The 26982-nt window shown below is 36.2% G+C and overlaps 2 protein-coding genes across 12 annotated transcripts; one reads left to right on the forward strand and one right to left on the reverse strand.

Annotated features, from left to right (window-relative positions):
• The first annotated feature begins 7035 nt into the window (after nucleotides 1–7035).
• Nucleotides 7036–26116, forward strand: LOC103712984 (uncharacterized). Of its 11 annotated transcripts, none has more exons than XM_008799710.4 (10): nucleotides 7036–7109; nucleotides 7183–7458; nucleotides 7627–8377; nucleotides 9004–9103; nucleotides 11907–11975; nucleotides 12372–12489; nucleotides 15900–15991; nucleotides 19875–19936; nucleotides 20035–20131; nucleotides 25547–26116. In XM_008799710.4, exons 3-10 carry the CDS (start codon nucleotides 8049–8051, stop codon nucleotides 25589–25591), a joined length of 912 nt encoding a protein of 303 aa, XP_008797932.1. In that variant the 5' UTR covers nucleotides 7036–7109; nucleotides 7183–7458; nucleotides 7627–8048; the 3' UTR covers nucleotides 25592–26116. The 11 variants fall into 11 exon arrangements, with proteins under 11 accessions (XP_008797932.1, XP_088580424.1, XP_008797934.1 ...); XM_088724298.1 differs by having other exon boundaries at nucleotides 15903–15991; XM_008799712.4 differs by having other exon boundaries at nucleotides 7042–7458; nucleotides 15903–15991.
• Nucleotides 24831–26982, reverse strand: PQL3 (PsbQ-like 3). Its single transcript, XM_008799709.5, has 2 exons — nucleotides 26418–26982; nucleotides 24831–26296 (listed from the first exon to the last, which is right to left on the reverse strand). Exons 1-2 carry the CDS (start codon nucleotides 26859–26861, stop codon nucleotides 26201–26203), a joined length of 540 nt encoding a protein of 179 aa, XP_008797931.2. The 5' UTR covers nucleotides 26862–26982; the 3' UTR covers nucleotides 24831–26200.

Genomic DNA, 26982 nt, shown 5'->3' on the forward strand with positions numbered 1-26982 from the left:
CGTAACATCATCAGGCTGGGAGGTCAATTTGCTTTAGAAACTAATGCGTGGTTGATAGCTTCAGACTGTTATGAATTGCTTTCCGAAAGAGCTTGATTTGGATGTGGTTGCCTGTGGTTGCCTGGGCTTTTTGGTTTCCTGAGTCCATGCCTGAATGTGACAGGTCTAAAGAGGTCCACCATGAATTTCCCTTCACCAGTTCTGGGCAGTTCTTTATTTAGCCCAGTCAATTCAGGTTGGTAGTAGAATGATGATATCATGACTACAACTTTGTGGAAAGCAACCCTGAAACTATTGTGATGATTCTTTCTGAAGGAGAAATGTTTGATGGTTCTCTTCCACAAAGTTTGTTAATGCAGGGAGGCTCTCGGGAGTATATATCTCGGTCTGTCTCATGAGCACTGTGTTATGTGTTGGGCATATATTTGGAGTTTGGCCGTTAGGTGGATCCAAAATTACCTAGAGAGTATTTGGTGTGGGGTGATGACTCCAAAATCAAGACTAATATGAGTGGAAGTGACGGCATCATTATGTTTGGTTGCACTATAGTGATCTTACATGGTGCTGGCGATCGGAAATCTGCCCGAGGTCGCGTATCCAATCATCTCAGATAAAAATGCTCCCCACTCAAGTGAAGAAATGTCGATATGTCACTAATATGTTATATCAAAATTATATATGTTTTACTATATTGATATTTATATATATTATATTATAATAGTTTATTAAATCATATTAGTATCCTGTTATGATTCAATTATTTTTTTATTATAATAAAAATATATTATGATACTTTTAATTTATATTACAAAATTGTTTAATATATTCTTCTATATGCTTTTTTTTCTACTCAAAATAAATGTTAATTAAAATAATAATATATTATAAGTATAAATTATAGAATTAATGCTACAATAACAATTAATATATTTTTTAAAATTAATAAATATGTTTTTATTGATAACAATATTAATAATTTATTATAATATATTTTTATGGAATATATTAGGGTTGTTTTTGTATTGTATGGTTAGTAATTTTAGATTCCTATGAAATGCCAAACGAGTTATTTGTGGATAGCTGGAAAACTTTAATTACTGGAACATAGTATACCAAATATGGTAATCTTATATTATCGGAATCAAATTTTTTTGAGATAAGAATCACCATTAATTTAAGATTATCTTAGTGACCCTGTTTGCGTCACCAAACGTCACCTAAATGGTATAAAGTGGTAGGCCTGGTGGCTCTAAGTGGCCATTGTTACGTATTCAATTGGTGGTGATTCTACTTTTAGAGATGCATGTGAACAAAACCATGGTGGGTAGGGCCGTGTGATGGGGAGTACGTTTATTCTCTCTACTCCTCTCTCTTAAACAAAGTTTTCCACTCATCATCCTGGGAAATCCAACATAGGGTATGCTTAAAGGTAGCGAAAGGGAAAAAAGGTGGCTGAAAAATGAGAGTCAGAGGATTGCTACATCAGCCAGCATTATGAAAAAACCATATCAACTATTGTTCCAGACATTGTTTTTGTATCTATACTATATTATAAAATAAAGAAGTTTGTCAAATAGATTTTATCATGCAGATTTGCTAACCAAAATATTATTTGTTATCGATGACATTTTTAGTAAATATTTAAAATTTATATTTTATATTCTATTTTTCTATATGCTATCTACAAAACTTACTCTCTGATCCAATCAATCCTTAACTAATTTCAAATTTAAACATTTAGAAGTACTCTCTCTTCAGTCCATCAGGCCTTTCTCCCTAATTTTGATTTTATGCATTTGATTGATTAATATTTTCTTTTCTTTATTTTATATTTAATGCAATTTAATTTTTAGTAATATACTTATTTTATTTTATTTGAGCTTAAATCACAACCTCTAGTTAGGAGTGCGACTGCTAGGACAAACCCCATGAGTTTGATAGATAAGCTTGTTTTCCTACAATTCTTATAAATCTGATAATTTATAAACCTAAAAAATATCATTAAAAAAACACAATCATAGTTTTCATAAATTCTATTATATATGGAATCAAGTTTTATACTTGTCTATTATAGTATAATTTGGGCTAAAAAAAATCACTAATATATTACTATTATATATATTAACCTCGTGACAATAAAGATTTTACTACTATGCATTTATACATGCTAGCTTGTCCATATCGATGCAGACCATCGACTTGGTTGAGATCATGAAAGTTCTGATCATTATCTTCGTTTCTTCAAAGTCAATTACTTTTGCAATGATGATCTGTTATCGTACGGTACCGATGTTAATCCCGCTTCAAATTGAAAGGCATGGAGAAATTATATCGTACGCCATATACATTATATTAGTGGTACATCGCACCAATCAAAATTTTTATTTTTGTGGGCTCCATTCATCATGCAGCTCGTCTGCTTATCTTGTTTCGGAGTGTTTTTGTATTACGTGGTGTAGGATATATTTTTTTTTTCGGAAGGAGGAAGATATGCTCTAATCTTTTCTAGTGCAAGTGGGGATTCCTTCTTTGAGATGGACTCCTTCCGCTTCCAAGGTCATAAATACGGGAATAACCCCCGTCCCCACCTAAAAGGAGCTTTCCTTCGATGGGCTTCCATCAAACCCTTCCCTCGCCACGTCCATGGCATGTTGCAATTAAAAAATTGCTACCTTTTACGGTGCAATATGAACGTGGTAAAGCGTCAAAAGAAAAAGTCATTCCAAGGCACAAAGAAGGCTAGCTAGAGGGAGAAAGAACTGCATCCATATAAAAGACGTGCAGGAAATGCATGATTTCAGCTTTGAATGGTGATGCCCAGGGGAGTGGGGTCCATACATAAGGTTGTGGTGGTGTGTTGGTGGGCTAAATTATATTGGGACTTTTTTTTTATTTTTTTTATTTATTTATGAGATAATCTTCGAAATTTTTATCGTGACGGGGATAGATTATTGGACTTTTAATGACCAGTATACATGCACCCCATTCCTAGACCAATCACAGCAGAGATGGTGAGCAAGTGAAAGACTCATGCCTCCATCATATAGCACCAACCTCGCACAAAACAACCAATTACACACCACCATCAATAGCACCCATTCAGATTCCAAACATGCAAGTTGAAATATTATATGAGCAATGAAATTAGCACAGCACTGTCGCTCGACTAATTAAAACCTCCTTAATTAATGTAGATTGTTTTTGAATGGTCGCGAAATCACCTTTATATTTCTTTGGGTAATTAGATGACCAATTAGCTTATTATAAGTCAAAAGGCTCATCAAGTCTCCGACCCAACTCGATTCTAATAGGGTAGGATTTACCCAACCCACAACGGATATGAAGCAGGTATAAGTAATGGCAAAAATCTACCCCGAACCTAACTCGGATATACATGACTTTTCACGAATCCCTTTTCCACCTTTTATCCTACTTGCAAGAAAGGTTGAACATATAAAAGATTATACTAATATTTATTTATTTTGTATTAAAAAAAATTGATTTTTGCAGTTTTATGTGATTTGATCCATCTAACCTGTCTCATATAACTCTACCAATGCAGTCCTGCCCTGAGGCAAATACGGAATAGGTATGGATAATGGTCTATCGAACCTATATCCAACTTGTTGCCATACCTTAGCACTGCACCCTTCATCAATTCAGCTAGCTGCAACAACTTGGGAAATGAGATTAGTCCATGATCTCTAGCTACTAAGAAGAGGATAGGTGCAAATAGCTTGTTGCCATAGCATTATTGGTTAGTACGGAATCATTACATGATGATTGTAACAGCAGCCCTAGTGATGGCAACAGGGAATCTCTCACATTCTGGAATCTCTTTTGATACCAATGGCCCAGCCACTTCCAAAGGAGATGGGGAGCCTCAACAAGTCCCACCAAGCCTTGATAGCTATGATCATAACTCAAGTAGTTGCCATAGTGGCCTTGGTGTTAATGGATGGCGATTCTTTTTCCCCCCTCTTTTTCTCCTCGGCAGGACCATCTTGTTGAATGGTGGCCATGACCATTGTGCCAAGTTGAGGGAAGGCCTCCACAAGAGGTTAATTTCTAAAACAATTTTTTTTTTTGCATAAATATGCTTCTTAAAATTCAAATTTGCATAAATATCCTCTTCAAATTTATATTTATTTCTATATCCTCATAAAATACTATTTTTGCACAAATGCCCTTAATATAATGGTTCTTCTAACATGATTAATAAAAATCATATTTATTTTAATTAAAAATAAAATAAAAGTTTAAAATTATTTTTTTATTTTTCATCTATATCGTCTTATAAATATTGCTTTTTGCACATCTACCCATTAAGAATATTTTAGTCATTTTAATTTAAAACTGTTAATTTTTTAACGGCATTAGATGACATAGATATATATGCAAGAATAAGAATAAAAAAAATAAAATAGCAAAACAAGTGTTTTACGAAGGGATGTGTGTGTGTGTATATATGTATGAAAGAGTATTCATACATAAGAAAAACTGACAGGGCTACGGATTCAGTGGCTATTTACGTGACCAGCTATGCCGGAAGTACCATATGAGCTGGGAAGGAAGAGTTGCCTGAGGCACTTCGGGATCTTATTTTTTTTAATTTTATTAGATGTATTCGTGCACGTAAAATATAAAATATTTGCTTTAGCAAATATATATATATTATATAAAATTTGATATTTAAAAAGATATTTATAAAATAAAAAATAGGGTCAATGTTTGGGAAAGTTGAGAGAGAGAGAGAGAGAGAGAGGACACATCATTCCAAACTCTCATGGGTCCCTCTCCACACTGTTTGGGTATTTACGGTACAGTGCGGTGGGGGCACAATTGTTCTCAATTCCACGGCGGCATTCGGTGCTTTTGCTTTGGGGGGCGCACCACCCACGTGTCCGCTTTTGTAACCTACTTCTTCCTTGGCCGCCTTTCACATCCAATGGCATTTCGCGAGCCCCCACCGGCTGCCAAACTCCATGCACGCCGGTAGATTTCCGAAAGAAACCGTATTCTTGATGACGTGGACCGCTCCTCGCTCGAAACGTAACCCACTTGCAGATAAGCACGTACGGGTGTCCCCTACTTAGTGCACGGATTGCGTCACATCACCTCCTCTTACACCGCTCGGGTTTGCTACAACTATGGTTGTATGAATCCTCGTACCGCCCGCTTCAACGGATTGCCGACTTACGTTATTCAATTTTTCCTTTTAGCCTCTTCTGGCGCTTCCTAGTCGTCAGACCGGAGAAATATGGCTCTCAGAAACCATGGAAAGATGGACAGACATACAGGGAGGGTTTGCTTTGCCAAAATAAGAATACAGCAAGTTATGTTAATTTTTGTCTTGCTCAACTTTTAAATAAAAAAAAATATTTTTTAAAAGAACTTTAAATGTGATTTTCTTTTACTCACTAACAATAAAAAAAAGTTATCGAAGATATCTTCACATCGAGAAATAATTTAGGACAACACTTTCTTTAAATAGCTTTTTCAAGTATTGTTTGACCGACATAATGCTTATTCCAAAGCTTATACCTATTTTATATCTAAATCAAACATAGTCGGGCTTTTTTATAATTTTTTTAAGGGTAAAAGGAGATACACACTTGCACCATAATTATCCAAATTTAAATTTTTGAAAATGTATCATTCAAGAATCAAACTTAAAACCGCTATTTGCCGAGCAAAAGGTTGTGTCTACTGCGAAATGAAATTTGTTTGCTAGAATGGACTGTCTTATCCAATTCAAAGATCTAAATCAAGCTCATACCGAAATAGACTGTTTGGGTTTTAAACTCCTACGAGTCAACAGTCAACAAATAGATAGAATGCAAGAAATCTTGAACTTCGAGATATTCAGCACTAAGCTCAAATTATATTTATTTCTCAAATTATTATTATTATTATTATTAATTAAAAGTAAAAATAGAATGGATCAAATATTCATTAGCTAGCCAAAAAATTTAGATGCCTCCAACTATATTATACAGATAATATGCAAGTAGCTCAAGCTTATTATGACTTTGGCTATGACATGAATATACCCAAGCTCGCTGGAAGACATATCTAAACCTGCTACTTTCGTTGGCGGTTGTACATCAGGGGTTGTTAGAAAATTTTGCCACCCCAAATTGGAGGGGATCTGATGCAGCAAGAGAACCTTCCTCTTTTGAAAAATGGCAGAATATTTGACCAACCCACAATTAGTTTATGATGCTTGGGAATCAGCCCACCTCTCAAAGCGCTGGAGGAGAGCAAAGGCATCTCATTTTGAAACAAAAATCATATCAGCAGGAACCAAAGTTACTGTATTTTTCTTAGCATCCATCTTAAAAAGAAATTTAAAAATTAGAAACTTCTTCTACTAATAGAGTCATCAATTTTATAATCTAAAAAAAAAATTGTGCACGGCATCCTTTTTATTCTTTGTGAAGCCTTCTCATCTATCTTATTCCTTGTCAAGCCGTCTCTTCCATCCATGAGGTCCTCCTTTTTTTTTTCGAATTTCTTTCTTCCTCTCTAAATCTCTCTCTCTCTTTTTTTCTTTTTAGAATCTTTGCACCTAAGAGTATACAGTTTAAAAAATAATATGTATATAATTTTTTTATGTTAGACAACAAACTATGCACTGCATACTGATACTAATGAATATCATATTCTGAAAACTATATATCGATTTCTCTAAAAACATGTATTGGCTTGTTTGATAATTAATTTGTTTTATGGATATCATCTGTCTATATATTGTATACCGATAAAAGGTATATTTTAGAAATTATGCACCTATTTATCAGGAGATTGGTTCATTTCTGACAGATTTCTGACTTTTTAATACTTGGTTTATCTTGTGAGTTTTTTTTTAATAGTTGATTGGAAATTAAAGAATCGGACAATAGGCCCATTTTTTACACATCCGTGAATAGATGGACCACATGCTAGATTACTGAATTTTTTACCATTATTTTGCGGAATGGCATTCTGGTAAATTTCCCGAAAGAAAGCGGCAACACCGGGGAGAGTCCTAAAGAAACTAAGAAAGCAAAGCGGAAGCGGAACGGGGCTCGTTGCAGAAAGAAAGTGGACAAGAAACAAAAAGAAAAGTAGAGAAATTAAAACACTTTTTTTTTTAATTATAGAAATTAAAACCTCAATTTTTTTTTTTTTTTGGAAAAGGTGGAGGGGAATGATCCAACAATTATTGGCATCGAATGCGGGAATCCGGACTTTCGCTATTCCGCTGAATTCCAACTGATCTCTCTCTTTCTTTCTCTTATATTTCTTTATAGATTGTTTGTTTTTACCATTATTTTTGGTGGGCTATAAATTGGGGAGAGGCGGCTTCCCTTCTCTTTCCCCGCCTTCCCACTGGAGGGTCGACGCCGCACCCCTTCCTCTTATCATTAGGGCCTCAATTTCTCTCTCTACCACCGAAGAAGAGAGTTCGCGAAGGTTTGTCTCTCTCTCTCTCTCTCTCTCTCTCTCTCCCTGTTTGTTCTTCCTTCGGTTTCGGGTTTTATGCTGGGTTTGAGTCGGTTTGAATTGAAAAGGTGGATTTTTGGACGGGATTTTGGTGGGTTCAGAGCTCCGTTTAATTGTTTCTTTCTTTCTTTCTTTTAGGAGAGTTTTCTGAAGTGAAATATTGATTTTGGTGAGATGAGCGGGCTCTTCTTGTGCTCGGATGGGATCCTTCTTGGCTTTGATTAGGGCAGGAAGGAAGAAAGCTTGTTCTTGAATCACTGGGCAGAACTGTTCAGATAAAATATTGGATTTTTACTGTCTTGGACTATTGACGCATTCATCCTTGATCTTTTCTGTTACTTCTGGTGACGGTTTGAGAGATATTCTTGCAGGTCTGGCTGTTGAGTTCTCATCGGTGCTCTTGTGAGTCTTGAGCAAGGTTCTGAGGGTGTTTAAAGGTGGAAATTTTGTTGTTGCATTTGTGACTTTGGGGGTTTGGAAGAAATCATGAGGCCACTGAATTAGAAAATTTGAATCGTCTCTTAAGCAATTGTACTTCTGAGAGCTACCTTGGTGTGAAGATGGCAGCAGATGGTAACACGAATTTTTACCATGGGGGAGTTCTCCAATCTTTCTGCGGTCAGCAAGTGGATTCTTTTCAGTCAGAGGCAGTTAACAGTGCGCCAAGGATGATCGGCACGAATAATATGAGTGGGATTAACAGCATGGCCGGGATGATTCTGACTAACAATCCTGGAACGATGATGAATAATGCCTCTTTGATGATTCCACCTAGCAATTCTCCTAGCAATATCTTCCTCGATCCGGTGCCTGGTCTCAAGCATGGTATAGGGCTGGCTGCGGACTGGTCATACGAAGAAACGGCCGAGTTGAAGAGAGGTCTTATCAAGTAGGTTGTCCATTGGTTTGCTTTATTTGCCGCACTCCATATACGCATTTTAAATTTTCTTCCCCTTTCTCTGAATGTTTATTCGTTCCCAGTATTTCTTTCTTTATGGTTACCACAATCTGCTACTTCCTTTTCTGCCAGGAAACTTGTTTATCCTGAGGTCTAGGTGTCATCAAATGAAGGAATATACTTAAAGATCGCGTGCCCACTTTTGAGTGTTATGGTTTTTGATATCTGCATATCACTTTCTATTTGTTCCAAACACTTCCCTGAGCCAAGCTCTGATTCTTCCTTGGTTCGATATGGGCCTAATTTCACAAAACCCATGCCTTCTGCTATGCTATTTTATTCATGTCAACAAATAAATGTGGGGACTTTTTAGCTAATATTTTTTCTCTTTGAGCTTCCCGACATCACTTTACCCTGGATGTCTTTCGATTAAAGCTGAATTTATCATGCTTTTTCTTGTATCGGTAGTGTTAGTTTAACTAATTCTCTCATCTAAGCATATGATGCTTGTCCATTTTATTGATCTTTTTATTGCTAGTATCATATGACACATCCCATCTTTGAACTGTAATGAGTATTGCTTCACATATTGATCTGTTCTATGTGGAAATTTTCAGATATGCAAATGAACCTACTATCTTGAAGTATATCAAGATAGCATCTAGTCTACCTGATAAGACCGTAAGGGATGTTGCAATGAGGTGTCGGTGGATGACTGTGAGTATTTGATATGTTATACGATTGATTGCATTTTTTATTTTTTTCTGCATGATACGTCATCCATATGCTATTCTAATTTCCTGTTGCACACATATTATGATTTGTTACGTCAAATACTTTTAGTTTTTTCATTCTTATGTTACACGCAAGCTTGCTTCGAGTAGAACTTAAACTCTCTCATGTCTCCAAATGATTGTATTGTTGGTCTTGTGGAGGCTGATGTGCATGCCTTGTTTTTCGATTGCTTCTTCAGGCCTTGCAAAGTCACAACTAAAAGCATTTACCTCTGGACATATTGATTCATATCCAGCATTGCCATCAAAATAATTGAAACTTGTCATGGATTTTCGGAGTCAGAACCGGGTAACACTACTTCTAGCTAAAGAAGTCCACCATCAAGCTTGGCAAAAGATTAAGACCTATCTCTAGTGTTTAGGATTATGCCACAAGAAACTTGCCATCCGAATGATTTTCTCCTATACGTCCACCATTTCCATAGTCTTCCAATGCTCTTGGTGTAACTTGATGTGACAAAGTTTCTAGATTCGTGTACTTTTCTCGAAGGTTCTTGCTTATGGTTCCTCTAATTCTTACAATCCATATAGGGCCAATAGCTGGCTATCTAATCTGATCTCCAACCATAATTTTCTCATTAGCTGCCAAAGATGCAAGGTTAAGTGTAGATTAAAGGATTCCATGCCAATGCAATTATCTTTCCAGATCCTATGTTAGAACCACTCCTGGACTGAAATCTGATTTCGCTAAGGAACCACTTCTCTGTACTTACGATTCCTTTCCAAAATGGAGATGCATGAGTGATTAAATAAAGGAGGTTGCTTCATTCTTTCTTCTGCAGTAGTAGTTCTGTCAGATTCTATCTATCTAAGGATTGATGTCAAAATTATAGAATCTCTACCACCACTCATGTCATGGCACTTTATTAGAAAGCTGCATAGGGTTGACCCTTAATGTACCTTGATTTTCCTTTGCAGACTTGGATCTACTTTACCAAGAATAAACCTCCATTAACTTTTTCAGTATCACTCCACATGAAGGCTCTTCTTAGGCTGTCCAATTTCTTGATGACCTATTTAGGAATGAACCAAACTAGCATCCATTTAGTAGGGACAAGATGATAGGACTGCTTTCGCAAATAGTCCTTCAACAAGAGATGAAAATTTTCTTTTCCAACGTGCTAACCTTTCTTCAAATTTTTCAATAAAAAAAGTTTAGTCGCCTCATTGAGTCAGGAACAATTCAGTTAGATTCCCAAATAAGTGACTGGCAAGGAGGTCTAGACGCAATTAAGGAAAGCAGGACATCTGTCTCCTTTTTGAATGGCTAATCTACTTTTATTAACATTGATTTTGAGTCCTATAATAAGCTTGACACGGCAGAGGATGATCTTTAGTTATTTCATGAAAAAAGAGCAGAGGCTTGCAGCTCTGGATTTGGACAGAATCTTGCTACCAACATCTCTCATGGGGTTCTCAAGAGCAAAGAAGTATAAATGCTTTATTACGAGTTTTCAATTTGTAAGAAGGAAAAATCGCACAAGAGGGGATAATAATTTAATGAAGAAAAGGAAAGAAATATCTGCCCTACTCTTGGATGAGGTTTTAGGGCTACATCCTATTAAGCATGATACACACTGTTGATCTTTTTCCTATTACCTGAATCTTTTGGGATCAATTGTTACTTAACATGGTATCAGACCTCGGGTTTGTTGGAGGTCATGAGTTTGAATGTCCTCTACTTTAGTTATTTATTCAATTATCCCCAATAATCTGTTACCTTAATTCTAGTTTGTCCTGATTCAGTTATCCCTCCATGTGTGGTCTGTGCCACATGTGATGGGAGATGTTAAGCGTGATATACATAGTTGACCCTTTCCTTATCAGCTTAAGCTTTTCGGGTCTAGTGCATTAACACATCTCACCCCCTCCCTCTTCCTTTTTTTTTCTTTTTATTTGTTATGATAGCCCAAGAGGTTTTAAACCTAGATAGGAAAAGGATTTTGTTGCTAATAAGCAAATGACATGAAATTTAGAATGTCTTAAAGTATTAGATGACAGAAGCTACAGAAATGGATCCCCTTAGAATGTTTTTCTTTTTCTTTTTTTATAATTTCCTCTTCACATGGATCCCAGGCTCCCAGCCCCCCACCCACCCCCCCCCCCACCAAAAAAAAAAAACACACGCACACCCACAAAAAAAATCCCCATCCAAGAGTTCTATACATACATACATACATACCCACCATCTGACTTTACAAGTCTCCACCATCTACATCTCTATAGATACTTCAACCTTTACTTAATACACTACTTTTGCTTCCTTCTTGCTGTTCCTTTAAGGGAGAGGAACAGGACAAGTGCACTAGCCCATGGTGGAAATCTTTTTATCAAGTTGTGTCACCTATAGTAAAAAAATTTAATTAGATCCTTGCTTCCTTTTACATGCATCATACATTGCCCAGATCCAGTTTGATGTAATGTTTCATATTAATCAAGATACTAATAATCATGTCGTGCTACACTATATTACATCTTGCCTATAAAGGCAACAATTGATTACCAGACGACAATTTTGTATTATATAGTCCGAAGAGTTTCTTTGAATTGGCTCTTAGTGGAACATTTACACCCTACTACCTCGGATCCATCTTATTTAAATAATAAAAATTCTTTAATTTTCTCTAGTTATTTCTGATGCTTTTATTACTATTAAAATGGACGTCTGCTTACCATATTCAAGTGAAATTTGTCATTTTGAGCTAATATCCTGGTATTAATTATAGAAGAAGGAAAATGGTAAACGACGGAAGCAAGAAGAATATTATGCAGGAAAGAAAATCAAAGACAGAAAGGTAACATTCTTATCAGCTCCAATGAACTCCATTTTAATTATATATGTTTTCCTGCACATGATTCTGTTTCTATCAATGACCATTTTCTAGTTATATTTTTCAAGTATGCAGCCTCAAGAGATCATGATATCAAATTCTTTTTTGTTTTTTTAACTGTCTATTTCACTTTGTAGTGGAGGGTTTCATTTTATGTTTTAACAAGTTGCATGCTTCTTTCTTGTTGATCAAGAAAAATCCATCCGAAAAATATATTCAATTATCGGTCAAAGGAAAGAATCTGCATATATGCAACTTTTTTAGACTGGAGATGTGGTTTCTTTGTTGGCACATCTAACATTTGTAGTCTGCTGTAATAATTTACGGATCCAGTATGTAAATGATGTGTGCATTTTTCAGGAAAAGATGGTGGATTGTTCCGCAAGGGCTGATATACATCCCATTCAACCAGACAATGCAGCTGTCTATTCTTCTATGATGAATCATGTGAACCACAATAATCAATTTTCGTGTGAAGGTTGGTTGTTCACATTCTTGAAATGCTTAAGCTGAGCTGATGATTTACCAAGTTAACTTTCATCGGATAATCAATATTTATCTTAAGTCTCAACTCTTTAGTTAAATATACACTATTTCTATGTTATTCGGATAAATTTATTCCTGAACTTCTTCCACTCATATGGTTTTCGTTCATAATACACTTCACAATCAGAGAAGGATATACGTATTATGTTAACTGGATGATAGTAATTCTTATCGTTTTCTTGTAATTAAGAAGATGCTTTTACTAGTGTCATATATGAACAAATAAAACCTAAACAACTTGGAACTTAGATAAACTGCATAAGGCATACAACTATTCAGAAGATGTGAATGCATACACTGCATTGAACACAAGTTTTGTTATCTTCACATTGGTTATATGGACATCACATAACATCAATGCTCTGTTTTATGTTCAAAAGGAAAGCTTTTAACTGTTTTCAAATTCCTGAATGATATATATGGCATCATGACAGCTTTTTAGTCCTTGGGATTTCTTTTATTAGACTTTAGTCCAATTTGTTCCTTCTTTTTAAATACTTTTATTGCCATCTTGTGTGTTTCTAGACTCAACTCTCTTGGCTCCGGACACCTCTTCTTTTCCTTTTTCTTTCTTTAATTTTCTCCTAACCAAAAGGACCTCCTAAAACTATGCCAGTATTTGAATAGATCCCTTTGTGACTATAAAAACTTAGCATTTCCTCATTCAACAATTTGTTGAAGTGCACATCATTCCGTGAATTCATTCTTCCACAAAGTCCTTACTACTTTATTCTTTGTGCATCTAACGCAATCCAGATCTCTCACTTTTCCTCCTTTTTTAGTAGTTGTTGCATATTATTTATTTATTTAGTTATTTACGTTTTGCAAGGAGGGCCTCACATACTATTTTAATCAGTATAGTTATAAAATTATTTTTGAAAAAAGAAGTATAGTTTATTTCCTAGTTTAATCATCTTATTATGATTGGCTGTCAATCTTAGCCCAGCCTTATATGTTTCTTCTATGGGCTAGGGTCTTAATTTGCAGTTTTGAACCATTGATTTTAGGTTAAAAGATTGTTAGTGTCATGGGTGCTTATGCATCACAAGTGTGACTGGAGAAAAAAATTATGAATTTATATATTATATATAGAGAGAGAGGTAAATTAGGATATAGTTGCTTGAATTTAAAGGCATCCCTTCAGGTGAAATCAGAAGATGGGAGTCCGACAATGATGATTCGAGCTATGGAATGTGATCTACTACCTCTAGACTGCCTATAGACCAAATTGTATAATTTGGAGACCCTTGGCTTATGCATCGAGTAGTTAAAAATATGTATCGTATCATGTTATTTAAACTATCCATTTTTGACTTGATGCATATTTTAGGGGTCTCTAAATTACATGATTTTTAGTCGGTAAGCAGTTTAGAGGGGTAGATCACATTCAATGGTTTGGATCATCATTCTTAAACCCACATCTTCTAATTTCGCCGGGCCAAATCTGACTTCATATCTAGTTGACCGGAGCTTAGTTCACCTCTCTCTCTGGGTGTGTGTGTGTGTGTATATATATATATATATATATATAGAGAGAGAGAGAGAGAGAGAGAGAGAGAGTTGGGCCACACATTTTATGTTTCTTTCATAAATGATTTAACAATTCTAAATTTAATGTTGAGGCTTCCAAATCAAAGATCCACATGGTTATGATCTACACTTATAAAAGCACCTAAGGATTAAAAATTATACTTGCTGGAGTTATCTAACATATGCTTACATCATTACATGGGTGCAAAATGGATGGTGCCCATTGTACCATTGTGCTAAAATAAATGATAGGACATTTAAATTGAGAATCATCTTATTTATCATGATCTAAACATGTTAAAATATATATAGATTGAAAATCAGTAGATTTTGATGCTTAGATTGTGGCAAAATATGTCTCATATCATTAAAGCCACTCATTTTGTGTCCATTTGATGCATAGGTTATAGATTAGCAAAACAAGTAGTTTTGATTTTCCAGGAATTTTTAGTGATATAGATCATGATCAATAGTATATTTGAAGGGCCTAGCATTGATTTAATCATTAAATATTTACTAAAGATTTAACATAAACTGTAGTCTAACTCATATATATATATTGATTTTTGAGAATGCATAAAATGTTGCATATAAATTTTGCTACAGATGGAATCACAAATTGATTTGCAAATATTACAAGATGGTACCAATTTTATTATAAGGTGATACCAGTTTCGGTCCGTGTGAACACTAAGAGAAAAGTAAGAATTACTATCATAAAATGCTCATTTACGAGGTGTTAGATTTTTTTTTTTTTTTTTTTAAACGTGAACAGCATGACATCTTTTAAAAGGAAAATATTGAAGACTGAAGATGGTACTTGAGAACTAAACCCATGATAATGTGGGATCGGATGATCGGTTGTCGTAAGAAAGCAACTGAGTTCTTGAGTAGTGACTAGTAATTATTAATGTCATACTAGTAAAGAAACTTTGCGGTTGTGTGGTGAAGAACAAGAGGCAATAAGGCCAGAAAAGGTTTACTTTGAGGCATGACAGAATAATTGAGATTTTCTTTGAAAGATAATACCAAACTGAAATGCCAAAGGGGCTAGTATACATACCTAGCCACTTATGATCCATATGCTTAGTAGGTATCAAAGAGGTGAAAGAAATTCCCAAATTAGCTAGTACATTGCATTAAGAGTGAGAATGTGTGTATATGGAGAATCATTGGGAGATCTAGTATACATGAAATAGGCTACACCATGTAATCAAACCTTGGATGAACTTCTTGTTATAGTTGAATAATGTCCAGATATTGCATGCATAGTACATGTCTGACTTCCATAGATTGAGAAATAATCCATTTCATTGGAACCACAGTCAATCATATTCCCAACTTGTTATATATGAAGTTTCTGAAGTTCAAGTTATGGCTGTTTATTTGTCGGTTATTCAGTGTTCAAATAAAGTTTGGGAAAAATGTTCTTGATGTTCAGTTTTTACTAGGTTGTAGAGCTTTTATTTCCTCTTCCCAGGGTATGGTTACTACCTCTTTGCATAAAAGAATTTTGAAGTCCTTTCCTGTTTTCCCCCTTTGTACTGTCTAACATATTTGTTATCTTTGTTTCGGATATTGATGAATATCAACAGAACAGCTTTTGACAAGTCCTGGTAGAAAATTTTAGGCAACTTCATGTTGTTATCTCAAGTATATTTTGCTACAGTCATTCCATAGCAAACACCAAACTATCTGGTCCAATACTTGATAATTTGCTTATGTCAAAGATTTTCTTACTCGATATAGTATAGTTTGTTGTTGATTTTTGTTCATCTGCTCTAATCATAATATTTTTTTTGTTTGTTTAAGTAGCCCCTGTAATTGATGGTGCAACACAGCATCTTCTAGGTGAAAATGCTCGACTTTTTAACAAAATCGCTGCTAATATTTCAACATTCCAGGTTAGTATCTTAGTTATCCCCCCCACCCCCTTTACTGTTTGAGATGTGCTCATCATATTCATTTTGCTATTAATGTTTGGAATCAGCACATGCTACGGCACTGTCAGAACAAAGTGGCTGTATTTCACCATTTTCCCAGATTTGTTTACATTATTATAGATGAAAGGACTTGAAGGTCTCAAATTGAGAGGAAGGTCATCAGAGTTCTTAATAGCATTTTACCTTCCCTGATAGTTGTCCAATGCAGAACAATATCTCTTAGGCATAATTGAGACATCAGTTTATTTTTAAGTGCTGCGAATCTTTGTTTTCTTTTTTTCTTTTTATGGCTTGGGGAATTGGGGGTCAAAATCAGTTGCTGAAGGCTTTGGTGGTGTTTAAAGTTGATGCATGTGTATATGAATGCTCAGTATGTCAAAATGATATTTTATTTCTTAGGTATTTTGCTATTTGTTTCAAAATATCACCTAATAGTGACGGTCCGCCGTACTAACTGTACCGATGTACCGATAGGCACCGATATCGGTACGGTATTGGTTCGGTATCGGTTGGAACCGGTACCGAACCGACCAACAGAGCAGCGTCCGCGGACGCAAAAAAAAAACAATGTGCGAACGCATTAAATTCTACTCTGTGGCATTAAATGGCCCACGCGGGCTGTCTCGCGTGGGCGCGCTGCTCCGCGCACGGGCACGGGGAATCGCTTGCGTGCCGATTCCTTGCGGGAGAACCGGCCGCGGGCGCGGTTCCCTGCGCGGATGCGAGTTGGGCACATGACTCATCGCTCGCGCCTGCGCGACGCTTTTCTCTGCGCGCGGGGAACCACGCGTGAGCACGGTTCCAGCGCACGCTTGCGCGGGCGGGAAGAAGTCACGCTTGGGCTGGTACCAACCCGGTTCGCACTGGTACACGGCGAAAATTGGCCGGTTCCGGCCCCTATAGGGCCACAACCGTTTTTCACAGCCGAACCATACCGGTTGGGGCCAGTACCGGTACGGTACGCGCTGAACCGGCCGGTTCAACAGACCTTGCCTGATACAATAAAAAACTATAGCAATTTGCTCTTCTTATTAGACTATATGTTCAATTTTGCAAGAATCTGGCATTTCGCCAATTTTTGAACCTTCTCATACCCTATGTTCATGCTTAGTGTTCTTCGAGTCTATGTAGCGTGATCATTTAATCAATGGGTTCAGATTTATTGCTTTTAAGAGCTACATTGAACAGTTTTTTCAAGAAAACCACAAATTATGAAATTTTCTGATGAGGACAATACATAACATCTATCTAAATCAATAACTTAAGTATATGCACTTACCAGACCATTTTGTGCAATATATATGCTGACTTGGCTTCAACAGCATTATATCAACTCTTCATGAGGGAGTATATATTAGAGTACTGTCGGTCTGCATCACTCTCTATTATAGCATACTGAATGATGCTCAACATAATACAATGTACAATGTTATGTTTTGATTATAAGATTTTAAATGTTAATCTGATTCTGATTTATACCTGGAGTAATGTCATGGTGTTTTATACATGGAATCATGCTATTAACACAGAAGCAATCCATATATAAGAGAACTCGTAATGCTTGATGTGTTAATAGGAATTGACAAGTAATTTTTGAGTTCCAAAATTTATGTTTTCATTGCAGGAAAATAGTCTGATATAGTTTATATCTTAAAAAACGGTTAAGGTGGTAATATTTCTGGAAAAAGTTTATACCTACATTGTATCTATTTCAAATTTTTTGTTGGATGCCTAAAAATTCAAGGTCAATTAGCTGTTTAGTTGGTGTTTTAATTCTTTCATCGAAAAGCTACTGGTTCATCTTGAATTAGGCAAGTTTCGTAATATGCTTAATTCATTATTTAGCATAATTTTGTGAAAAATTTAAAATCAAGACAAAATCCTTCTGAAAAAACAATTATCAGAATTAATTTCATTCCTTCCAAAATCAAGGGCCTCTTCTTTGATGGCATCTGACAAACAGGCCTCTTCATTCACTACTGTTGCCACCCTGCTCTGCGCTTAACCCCCTGATCTACCTTATCTTCTTTCTGGCCTCTTTCGCTCTCGTTCTCTCCTACTGCTGTTTCTTAAGTCTATTCTGATTGTACTTCCCTCTATCCCTTCTTCCATCTCTTCCCTTTTGTTTTTTTCTCTTCTCTTTTATGATTATCTTGAAAATGGCTCTGGATGGCTTTGCCTCCCTTGCTTTCCCAAAAAAGAGTTCCTTTGTCTAACTGCATTTTAATTAGCAAAGACTGTATAACTAACCTTGTAGCATATTTTTTTGTCCATAGTTATTTTTTTCAGGAAGATTATAGGTGCTAGAAGGGCAGCTGTTGGAACCGATTGGTGCCTAGAGTTTGAGGCATTTGGAAAAAAAAAATCGAAGATACAAAAATCTAAGTATTTCTTTTCAGAGTTCAAAAAGGATAATTAGAATTATAATTGTTCTTCATTTTTGGGTCAAGTAATAGCATCTGCCATGGCTGATGCCAGCCACCACAACCAAACCGTCCACAGAAGCAATGACTACCACTGCTGCCTCCATTAGCTTCTGATGGTCTTTACCTGCAGTAGCTGCGGTTACTTGCACCAAGGCACTTGGAACTAGTCAGGGGGACTAGCCGATAGGCTACCCCAATACTAGGAAATATTTTCAGTGGGCCTTGGCCTATGTTGGCCACTTAGGTGGTTGCCTCTGCCTTTTTCAGAACATGGCCATACTAGAGTAAAGCATCAGAGTCTCACCGGAGACATCCAATAAAATTAGAGTTAAGCATCATAATGAGTTAAAAGATCAAATTTGGATCTTAATTAAGTGATTGCTGTAGCCAAATTAATTCAACCTGATTCATTTTGAATTCTGTATGAATTTTAACAAATAGATGGCATTACTAAACCCAAACTTAGACATAGCAATGTATTTATGCTAGGAGTTCCAGGTTCTTGCATAGACATAGCAATGTATCTATGCTAGGAGTTCCAGGTTCTTGCATATACTAGTCCATTCCTAGAATGAGCATACCTAATTCTTGAATTTATATTATAAGAAACATCGAGTTTGAAAGTATGAGAGAACCAATGAAGACATAATTAACTACATTCATCTCTTATTGGACATTGCATGTGGATGTTAAAGAACAAATGGGTAAAACTATAAATACCAGACAAATACAGTGATGGTAGTATTACTTTTGGTACAAGGTCTAGATCTCATTCATCGAGAATATGAGCATAGCTTACTTATAATGACCTTGTGTTGTAAGTCATATGGGCTACATGGAAGAAAGAGAGAGAGTCAATGGATTCATAAGTAATTAAGCAACAATAAGCAACATGGATGAACAACTTCTGCAGGAATTATCTTTCCACCACAAGCCTTTACAACTTGTATCATTGATAAAAGAATATATTAGGTGAAGGCCTACTCCTAGTGAATTTTGAAGATCCACATTTATGATGAATCCATCTCCTTTGAAGGAGAGCCAACACAAAATTTTATTTGATGTGGTTTTTCTTTTATTCTTTTTCAACCACTGTTAATAACTGATAGCCAACAAGAGAATCCCAGGAAAAACAAAAGAAAGAGATCCAAGATATATCACCATTCACGATGTTATTGTAAATATTAGTTAGGTAACTTGCATTCTAGATTCATTCCTGTAGATTCCAATATATCCCTGACAACATTCTCCTTTACTGACATATTTTAAGAAGAAATTATCTGTGTAAGAATATGTACTCCCTTTCAGTGTGTATGCCCGTTCTATCTCTCCAATTGTTATGCATCTTAATGCAGAGTTTCTTGGCAACAAATATTATGTTTCTTTTAATTTCTATTGAAATATCTTCATTTTTGCAGATGCGTAATAACATTGAACTCTTTTGTCGCACAAGAAACAACATTACAGGCATTATAAATAGGTATAGTGCCATAATCATTTTATTAAACATCTGTTAGTTAATAAATGTGTTATTGGATGTTGCTGCTAGTTTGTGAACATAATTTATTTATTTAACAGCATGAGTGAGATGCCTGGTGTTATGAGTCAGATGCCTCCATTGCCCATTTCAATAAATGAGGATCTTGTCAATTCCATTCTCTCATATGCCAATCAAGTAAGTTGTCACCTGCTCCCTAACTTGTTATTTTGCAATGGTTTCTAGGTTAAATTGTGTATGCTTTGTATAGTTGCTTTGTTAACTAACCAGTTGATGCCGAAAGCTTAAGCAATTAGGGAATGAGGCAAAACTGTATATCAGGCCTAACACTTCCCTTGTGTGTATTCGGATCATGCATGTAGAGACTGAAAGTGGGGCAAGATAACAGCCAGTTATTTAACAAAAGTTGGCTTAGATGATGTGGCCTCCAGCAAACTGGACTGTGATTTAACTAACCAGATGAAGCCAAATGCTTAAACTATTAGGAAAGGGTTCAATAATGTATATCAGGTCTAACATGCTTAAATTTTGGTGAATACTGAATTTTTTCATGTCAATTGTAGAATTTAGAATTGTATAACAAAATTGGGGAAGATATTTTATGGAGTCATTAGTTGTTCTTATAGCTGACTGGACCCAGGATATAATCTTTTTTTGTTGTATACAAAAAAGTGAAGAAAGATTCTTGGAGTTTTGAAAGATAATATGCAATATCTACATTCATCTCTTAATCTAAGAGAAGCAAAATCTGCATATTCTTCTATATTGAGGGTTGTCAGTGTGTTGCATAAGCTTGGATTGGAACACAGAATTTTGAAATTTGAACATCAGATGATCTAGGAAAAAGTTAAACACATATGCTGAACTTTAGCACAATTGAGTTATTTTCTTTTTTCATCTTTTTGTTAATTTTCGGATTTTATTGCTCATTTTCTATTACTTTTTTTTATTAATATCCAGGATTCGACTGTTGGCATGCCAGTCACTGGACAACATAGCACATACTTTGTTATGCTGTGTTGGCACAGGCATGTTGTGCTGAAATATAAAAAAATAACCTAATAGCTTTTTATTATTAAAAGTATTTAAAAAAGAATTAGGTTCTATGCTGATCTGTGTGGGCGTTGGCATTTGCCTGCATGATCCCTGTCTAAAAACTTGAACCTACATGGGCTGGAACTTGAAGCCTTGGTTAAGATTTTTATTGGTTATCAGGAAAGAACAAGTTAGCTATCCTTAGTCGAGCAATAGTGAAATGTTCACATGTCTGTTTTATGCATACAGGTATTCACTTTGATGCTGACATTTGGTACTGCTTTGGACTAATTTCTTCACTAGGATTAGATGAGGTCAAATCCAGCAATGAGATCAGTTTAGTAGTTCGAGTCATACTTGAATAGATATTTATTACATACGTTTTGTATTATGTTTCATATTAGTAGAATTAAGAATCTTGGGTTGTATTTACTTGTTTAGAAAGTACAAGATATGATTTAGAAATCTACCCTGATTTACTAGACCGGCTTAGACATGCACACTACCAAGCTGGATTTAAGATATGGATATTCTTAAGTCCAGATTCAGGATAGACAAAACTGGATTTGTTTGAGTGGGTGGTTATGCCATTCAGCTTGTGCAATTCCCTTGTTAACTTATGAAAGAGGTGTTGCAGCTTTTATTGAAGACTTTATGATTGCGTATTTGGATGATATACTGACTTATAGTATTAGCTGGGTGGAATATGTCCAACACTTTGCAAAGATCTTCAAAATGCTAAAAAAAATAAAAATTGAGGTTAATTGCACAGCAATGTCTAACATACCTTCCACTTGTAATCAAACGATGAGAATTAAGATTGGCTCAGAGAAACTAAGTGTTTTTCTCAAACTAGTCTAAAACTAAGACAGCAACAAAGCTGCAAAGCTTTATAGGAGCATGTCAATATGTTCACAAATTCATCAAGCACTTTTCAATGATTTACAGCACCCTTTCATAATTTGATAAGGGCCAACCAGAAATTTCAATGGTTTATTAAATGAGGTTTCCTCTCAGCTTCTGGAAAAGAAGATTTGTAAAGCACTAGTATTGATGTTGTCTAATATTTAATGATCCTTTAAGATAGAATTCAATGTTTCAAGGCATGTGCTAGGAGTAGTTCTTGTGCAAGGTAGGAGACCTATAATATATCATCTGGAGATTTTTTTTTTTTTTTGGTGAATCAATAGGAGGGGAGGGGGAGGGACCAGCCCACCTGCGTAGCAGCCCCCACTGGGCCCCCCTTCCACCAGAGAATGTTTGATACAGGTCGCAGGTTTTGCGTGCCTTTTCCGACCTGTGCGCTCACCCCACTGGGCTCACCGCCACACGTGTGGGTACGTCACCCCAGCGCCACCTTGGTACAAGTGGAAGGAAAACATAACCGCCAGCAAGCCATCCGGGTGTGGAACATCCGGTCCCCTAATTTAATCGACGCCCGTGCGTTTTGAACCCGGACAACTTGGGCGGAATTATCGCCTCCTTACCACTAGGCTACCACCTTGGTGGCCATCTGGAGATGTTTTAGAGAGTGCGACTTAATTATCCTACCCATAATAAGGAGCTGTATGCTCTTCACCAGGATGTGACCACTACCTTGATTTTTATTCGATCATAAGACCATTATGCATATAGATCAAAAACCATTTTAATTTCTATATATGCAATATAAATCACAGGAAACTTGGCACTTGAACTGAATGTCCTATCTGCAACAATTAAGCCTAGTGATGAAATACAAGCAGAGGGCTACAAGTAAATTAGCTGTCACGTTATCTAGTCTTCCGCCATCAATTTTCTCTAGATTGATTTCTATGTAGAATGTAGATACAAACATCTTGTCATTATGGAAGATACATGATTGTATATGATAGATTCAGATTTTAAAGAGGAGATAGAGAATTTAAGAAAGGACATCTGAAAGAATGCATACTGAAGGACGGCTTGTTATATAGAGCCATGCAATTGTGTCCCTCAAGCTGCTGATTGGGCGCAATGTTTAAAGTGGCTTATACTTCAAATGTTGCAGGACAATTTGGAGCGGAAATAATTACTTTGAGAATATAAATATGTTAGTCTAGGATGCCATTAAAATCTAATCTGAAGTTAGTTGTTATCTTCTTATACTTGAACAAACTCAAATGCATGCTCGTGTGCTCATGCATGGACATGTACACGGAGAAATTCTCAAGGCTCTACTAGCCATCATAAATACCAGTTATTGTTCACGGAAAGCTTGTTGAAGGGCTCTTCCTTGACCTGATAAATTTGAGTTCAAGATACCACTACAATGATTCAATTATCAATTTTAGGTCCTTCCCTCATTCACATTCTAAGTGTCGTAGAATAAACTGCTATTCACTTGGGAAAATGATCAAAATGGAAAAGTTCACAAAAAGTGAACAGGATAAGCTGCCTGAGTCACTATCTTCACCAAGTTCTCTTTATTGTCCATGGTTGCCATATTTGTTATTTCTTTAAACTTACCATGCTTCATGGCTGGTAGGTGCAATCTAGAATGTTAAAAAAAAAGGTGATTGTTGAGGATTCTGTGGTAAAGTTAAACTTTGATTGTAAATGTGATGTTAAATTCTGCTTAAAATTGCTGTACACTGCCCATCTTGACCTTGTAGATACAACTACGTATGCTCTAAATTTAAGTAGATTATGCCTGAGCATACGTTGCAGGCATAGCTGTGTTAGCTTTACCTGACTGAAACTTGGTCATTGCCTAAAGTTCATGGGGCCGGGCTTGTTGTTTGAAAACCCTATATATAATTTTTCAAGAAGTTAGCAAGCCTATTTTTCCGAATATCTGATTTTAGTATGAAGCGGAACCGTCAAGGTACATGTACTATTGCTCCTTGATGACACTACATCTGTTTCTAGATCTTTACATGTCTATTGCTCCTAGAGGACAACTCTCATAAAGAGGTGTCAGGGAAATCTTCAAACAATTAACACCCAAATAAATTCATTCACATTCTCGTGGTACTATAATCGTCTCACCCACAGATTCAGGGTAATGTTACCCCTTTGTCTAGATTCATGCTGTGTAAGACTGCAGTTCAGCATGTAATTTCTGATAATAATATCATCATACACCCTAGTGGCTGAAAACCATGAAGATTTCTAATCCTTGTCAGGTTTGTTTGGAAATGATACCGATCTTAAGGTATTGTAATAAATACTCTGCAATTACTCCTTTCTAATTTAATATATATAGATGTTCTATGGAGGAGATATGGTATTCCAAACTCACTGTTTCAGCGATAATGTGGATCTCTCCCATATTTCATTCCAAACTGAAATATTAAACTTGAATTTACTATGCATAATTTAAGAGAAGGAACAAAAGGAGATGGTGAATTAAGGACAATTTAAGCAATAAACCAGACAAAAAATGCCTAGACAGAATAGCTTAGGCAGTAAGACCTAACAATTAAAATCCAAAAGGTGGGTTGCTAGCTGACCAGTAAATCAGCAAGATCACCAAAGAAAAAAAACACACACAAACACAAACACAAACACATTCACACAATCCACTTATGAGTAAGCTGTGTTGAAGGGAAAGAAAAGCAAAAATTCTTTTGATTTTGTCTGGGATGATTTCTCTTCTAAAAAAAAGAAAAGAAATATACCGATATTGGACTTTTTTATACAGCTATTAGCTGCAGTCTAGAAAATAAAATCATATCATTCTTCAGTCTATGCCTCCCTTACCCTGTTGTGCTATCAGCCCCTAACAATTTAAACTTGATGCACTTTTGTTACTGTGTGTTTGTTATCCTAAAGGGTCTCCAAAATAGTATGTTTGATGTAAACTAAATCATATGAAATCAAATGTGATGTCTTTCTGTCCGCAACAGCTACAGATTGGTAAATGGGCCCTGTTTGCATGTTCAATTAGGTTATTCCTTGAATTTGAGAAAATTTAGCCCACAATAGAAGGGTTGTATACTATGGGAAGCAAAGAGTTTGATACGGGGACGTGAAGAGTTTTCCTAATTGGGAAAACTATAGAATAAATAGTCCCTAAAAAACAGGATACTGTAAATCACCTTTTCACCGGAAGTTAACATTTCCATTTTTTCAGGATTGTGTGCTTCCTTACTGCCATTGTTGAGCAGAATTTCCTCACTCCATGCAAGTATCACTTCCTTCACTGTTGATCTAAATTGGATTTATCCAACGAATAACTTATCTAGGCATCGAAACAGCCCCTTAATAATCTGTTATCCATGTCTGTGCGTTTTGAAACCAAATGTATTGCTTTCTTATCCAGCCTTAAAATTTTAGGTGAATCTGAAGTAAAATCTTCACTAAGCTTATTCTGGAATATAGTGTTCTTTGTATGGAAGTTTTTATGAACATGCTTATTCTAGAATGTGGAAGTCCGTAATATTATATCAATTAGTCTCTGGATTTCTATATAGCTACAATCTCGAAATAACGACACATGGTCAAAATCCTGATTTGCTACAAATACCCAGTGATCATTTTTCTGAAGCACTGACAGTACTCTGTTTTATCCCTGCCATTGTATTCTTTGTGAAGGTTTATGCAGCAGGTAACTTGAAGGAACAACCAAACTGCGGGTAACTGACTGTGAGATGAGGTGCAATCAGTTCTATGTAATTACAAAATCTTCTTCTGTAAATGCATGGAAATGGTCAGAGCTGTCTCCACTGCAAAGACTATCAAGAGCAATCTGTAAAGTTCCTATCTTGGAATATCTGAGGAGCATCAAGCATCCGGAAGTAATCCATTTCCTGGGCTGAGTTTGACCTGACACTGCACATTTTGAGCTTCTGCTGTAGAGTCACCATGTATATGCTTCATTCAAGAGGGAACTTCTGGAACGATAACATTTCTAGGTGCTTGCATATAAGTCATTCTTTTTGCTTCATCGTCATGTCCATTCAGCATTCAAAGTGGACAAAGATTTAGTGGCAGATATGAATCAATCTTCATACCGTATTAACCCAAACCTATATGTGGAAAGAAAAAGAACCAAGCTGCTCATCATCTGTGAATGAATTATTTGTCATGCAGCTAGTTATTTCTGCTTGAAATCTTGCTGCAGTTTCATAAAATAATACGATTGTGGTTGTCATATGAGATTAACTGGATCTTGCATTATTAACTGCTATCATGCTTTTAGTTTTTCCACCATTTCTTTTTTTGACTAAACTCAAAGCATTGAAGTTGTTAGATAATCGCAAAAATCTCATCTAGAGTGGCAACAATATTGTTATAGCATTCTCGCACTACATTCTCATCCTTGTCTCTCGCTGCATAATCCAGCTGCAAAGGTAAAAATCGAGAACATTTTACTTGAATATTTTCTCAATCTTGCACAAAGCAGAATGACAGGCAGAATGCGCCTAAACCAGCCTTTTTTATGCATGGAGGATCATGAACTCACCCTAGAAACATTGTTAAAGAGAATGGAGTAGAGCTTTCTTAGCTGCAGCCTTTGGCTTCCTGGTTTCGCTTGAATGATGGTGTAAAGGTCTTGTTTGAGATATGAAGATCTCTCCCTGAGTGCAAGCTGTGCTTCCTTCCATGACTTTGAATCTATAAGATCTTTTATTTGCAGGAGGTCCCGTGCATGGACCTTTACCCCAGCATCAGCCTCCTCCAGTGTCTGGTCTGGAACTGTAAATCTAAATTCCAAAGATGACGCATTGTTCAAATTTGAGAAGGCTTCCTTAACTAGGAAAGCTGTTGCGAGAGCTGCTGCTGCTGTTAATCTTCTTCTGGTGAGTTGCCTCTCGAGGCTTTGGGTAATGTGGCCTGCTTTGGAGCACCTCCATTGAGGACAAGGTAAGTTTGGGGAGAAGAGCCGCAATGCCATCGGAGATGCCATCCTTATTTGCGAGATTTTTTAGTGGCTGCAGAGTTATGTTCATCCAAGTCTATTTGGATAAGATATTTCCACTGACATAGTTATGGACAACAGGGAGATGTAACGCGTGCAGTACTTGCCA

This window comes from Phoenix dactylifera, chromosome 6 (genome assembly GCF_051530095.1).
Source record: "Phoenix dactylifera cultivar Ajwa chromosome 6, Ajwa_hap1_PhDact_Kaust_v1.1, whole genome shotgun sequence".
In the NCBI taxonomy this organism is placed as follows: Eukaryota; Viridiplantae; Streptophyta; class Magnoliopsida; order Arecales; family Arecaceae; genus Phoenix; species Phoenix dactylifera.

Coding starts and splice junctions, on each gene's coding strand:
- LOC103712984 (XM_008799710.4), top strand. CDS start 8,049: ATGGCAGCAGATGGTAACACGAATTTTTACCATGGGGGAGTTCTCCAA. Junction 8,378..9,003: donor TTGAAGAGAGGTCTTATCAA/GTAGGTTGTCCA, acceptor GGAAATTTTCAG/ATATGCAAATGAACCTACTA. Junction 11,976..12,371: donor AGAAAATCAAAGACAGAAAG/GTAACATTCTTA, acceptor TGCATTTTTCAG/GAAAAGATGGTGGATTGTTC.
- PQL3 (XM_008799709.5), bottom strand. CDS start 26,861: ATGGCATCTCCGATGGCATTGCGGCTCTTCTCCCCAAACTTACCTTGT. Junction 26,297..26,417: donor TCTTTAACAATGTTTCTAGG/GTGAGTTCATGA, acceptor TTACCTTTGCAG/CTGGATTATGCAGCGAGAGA.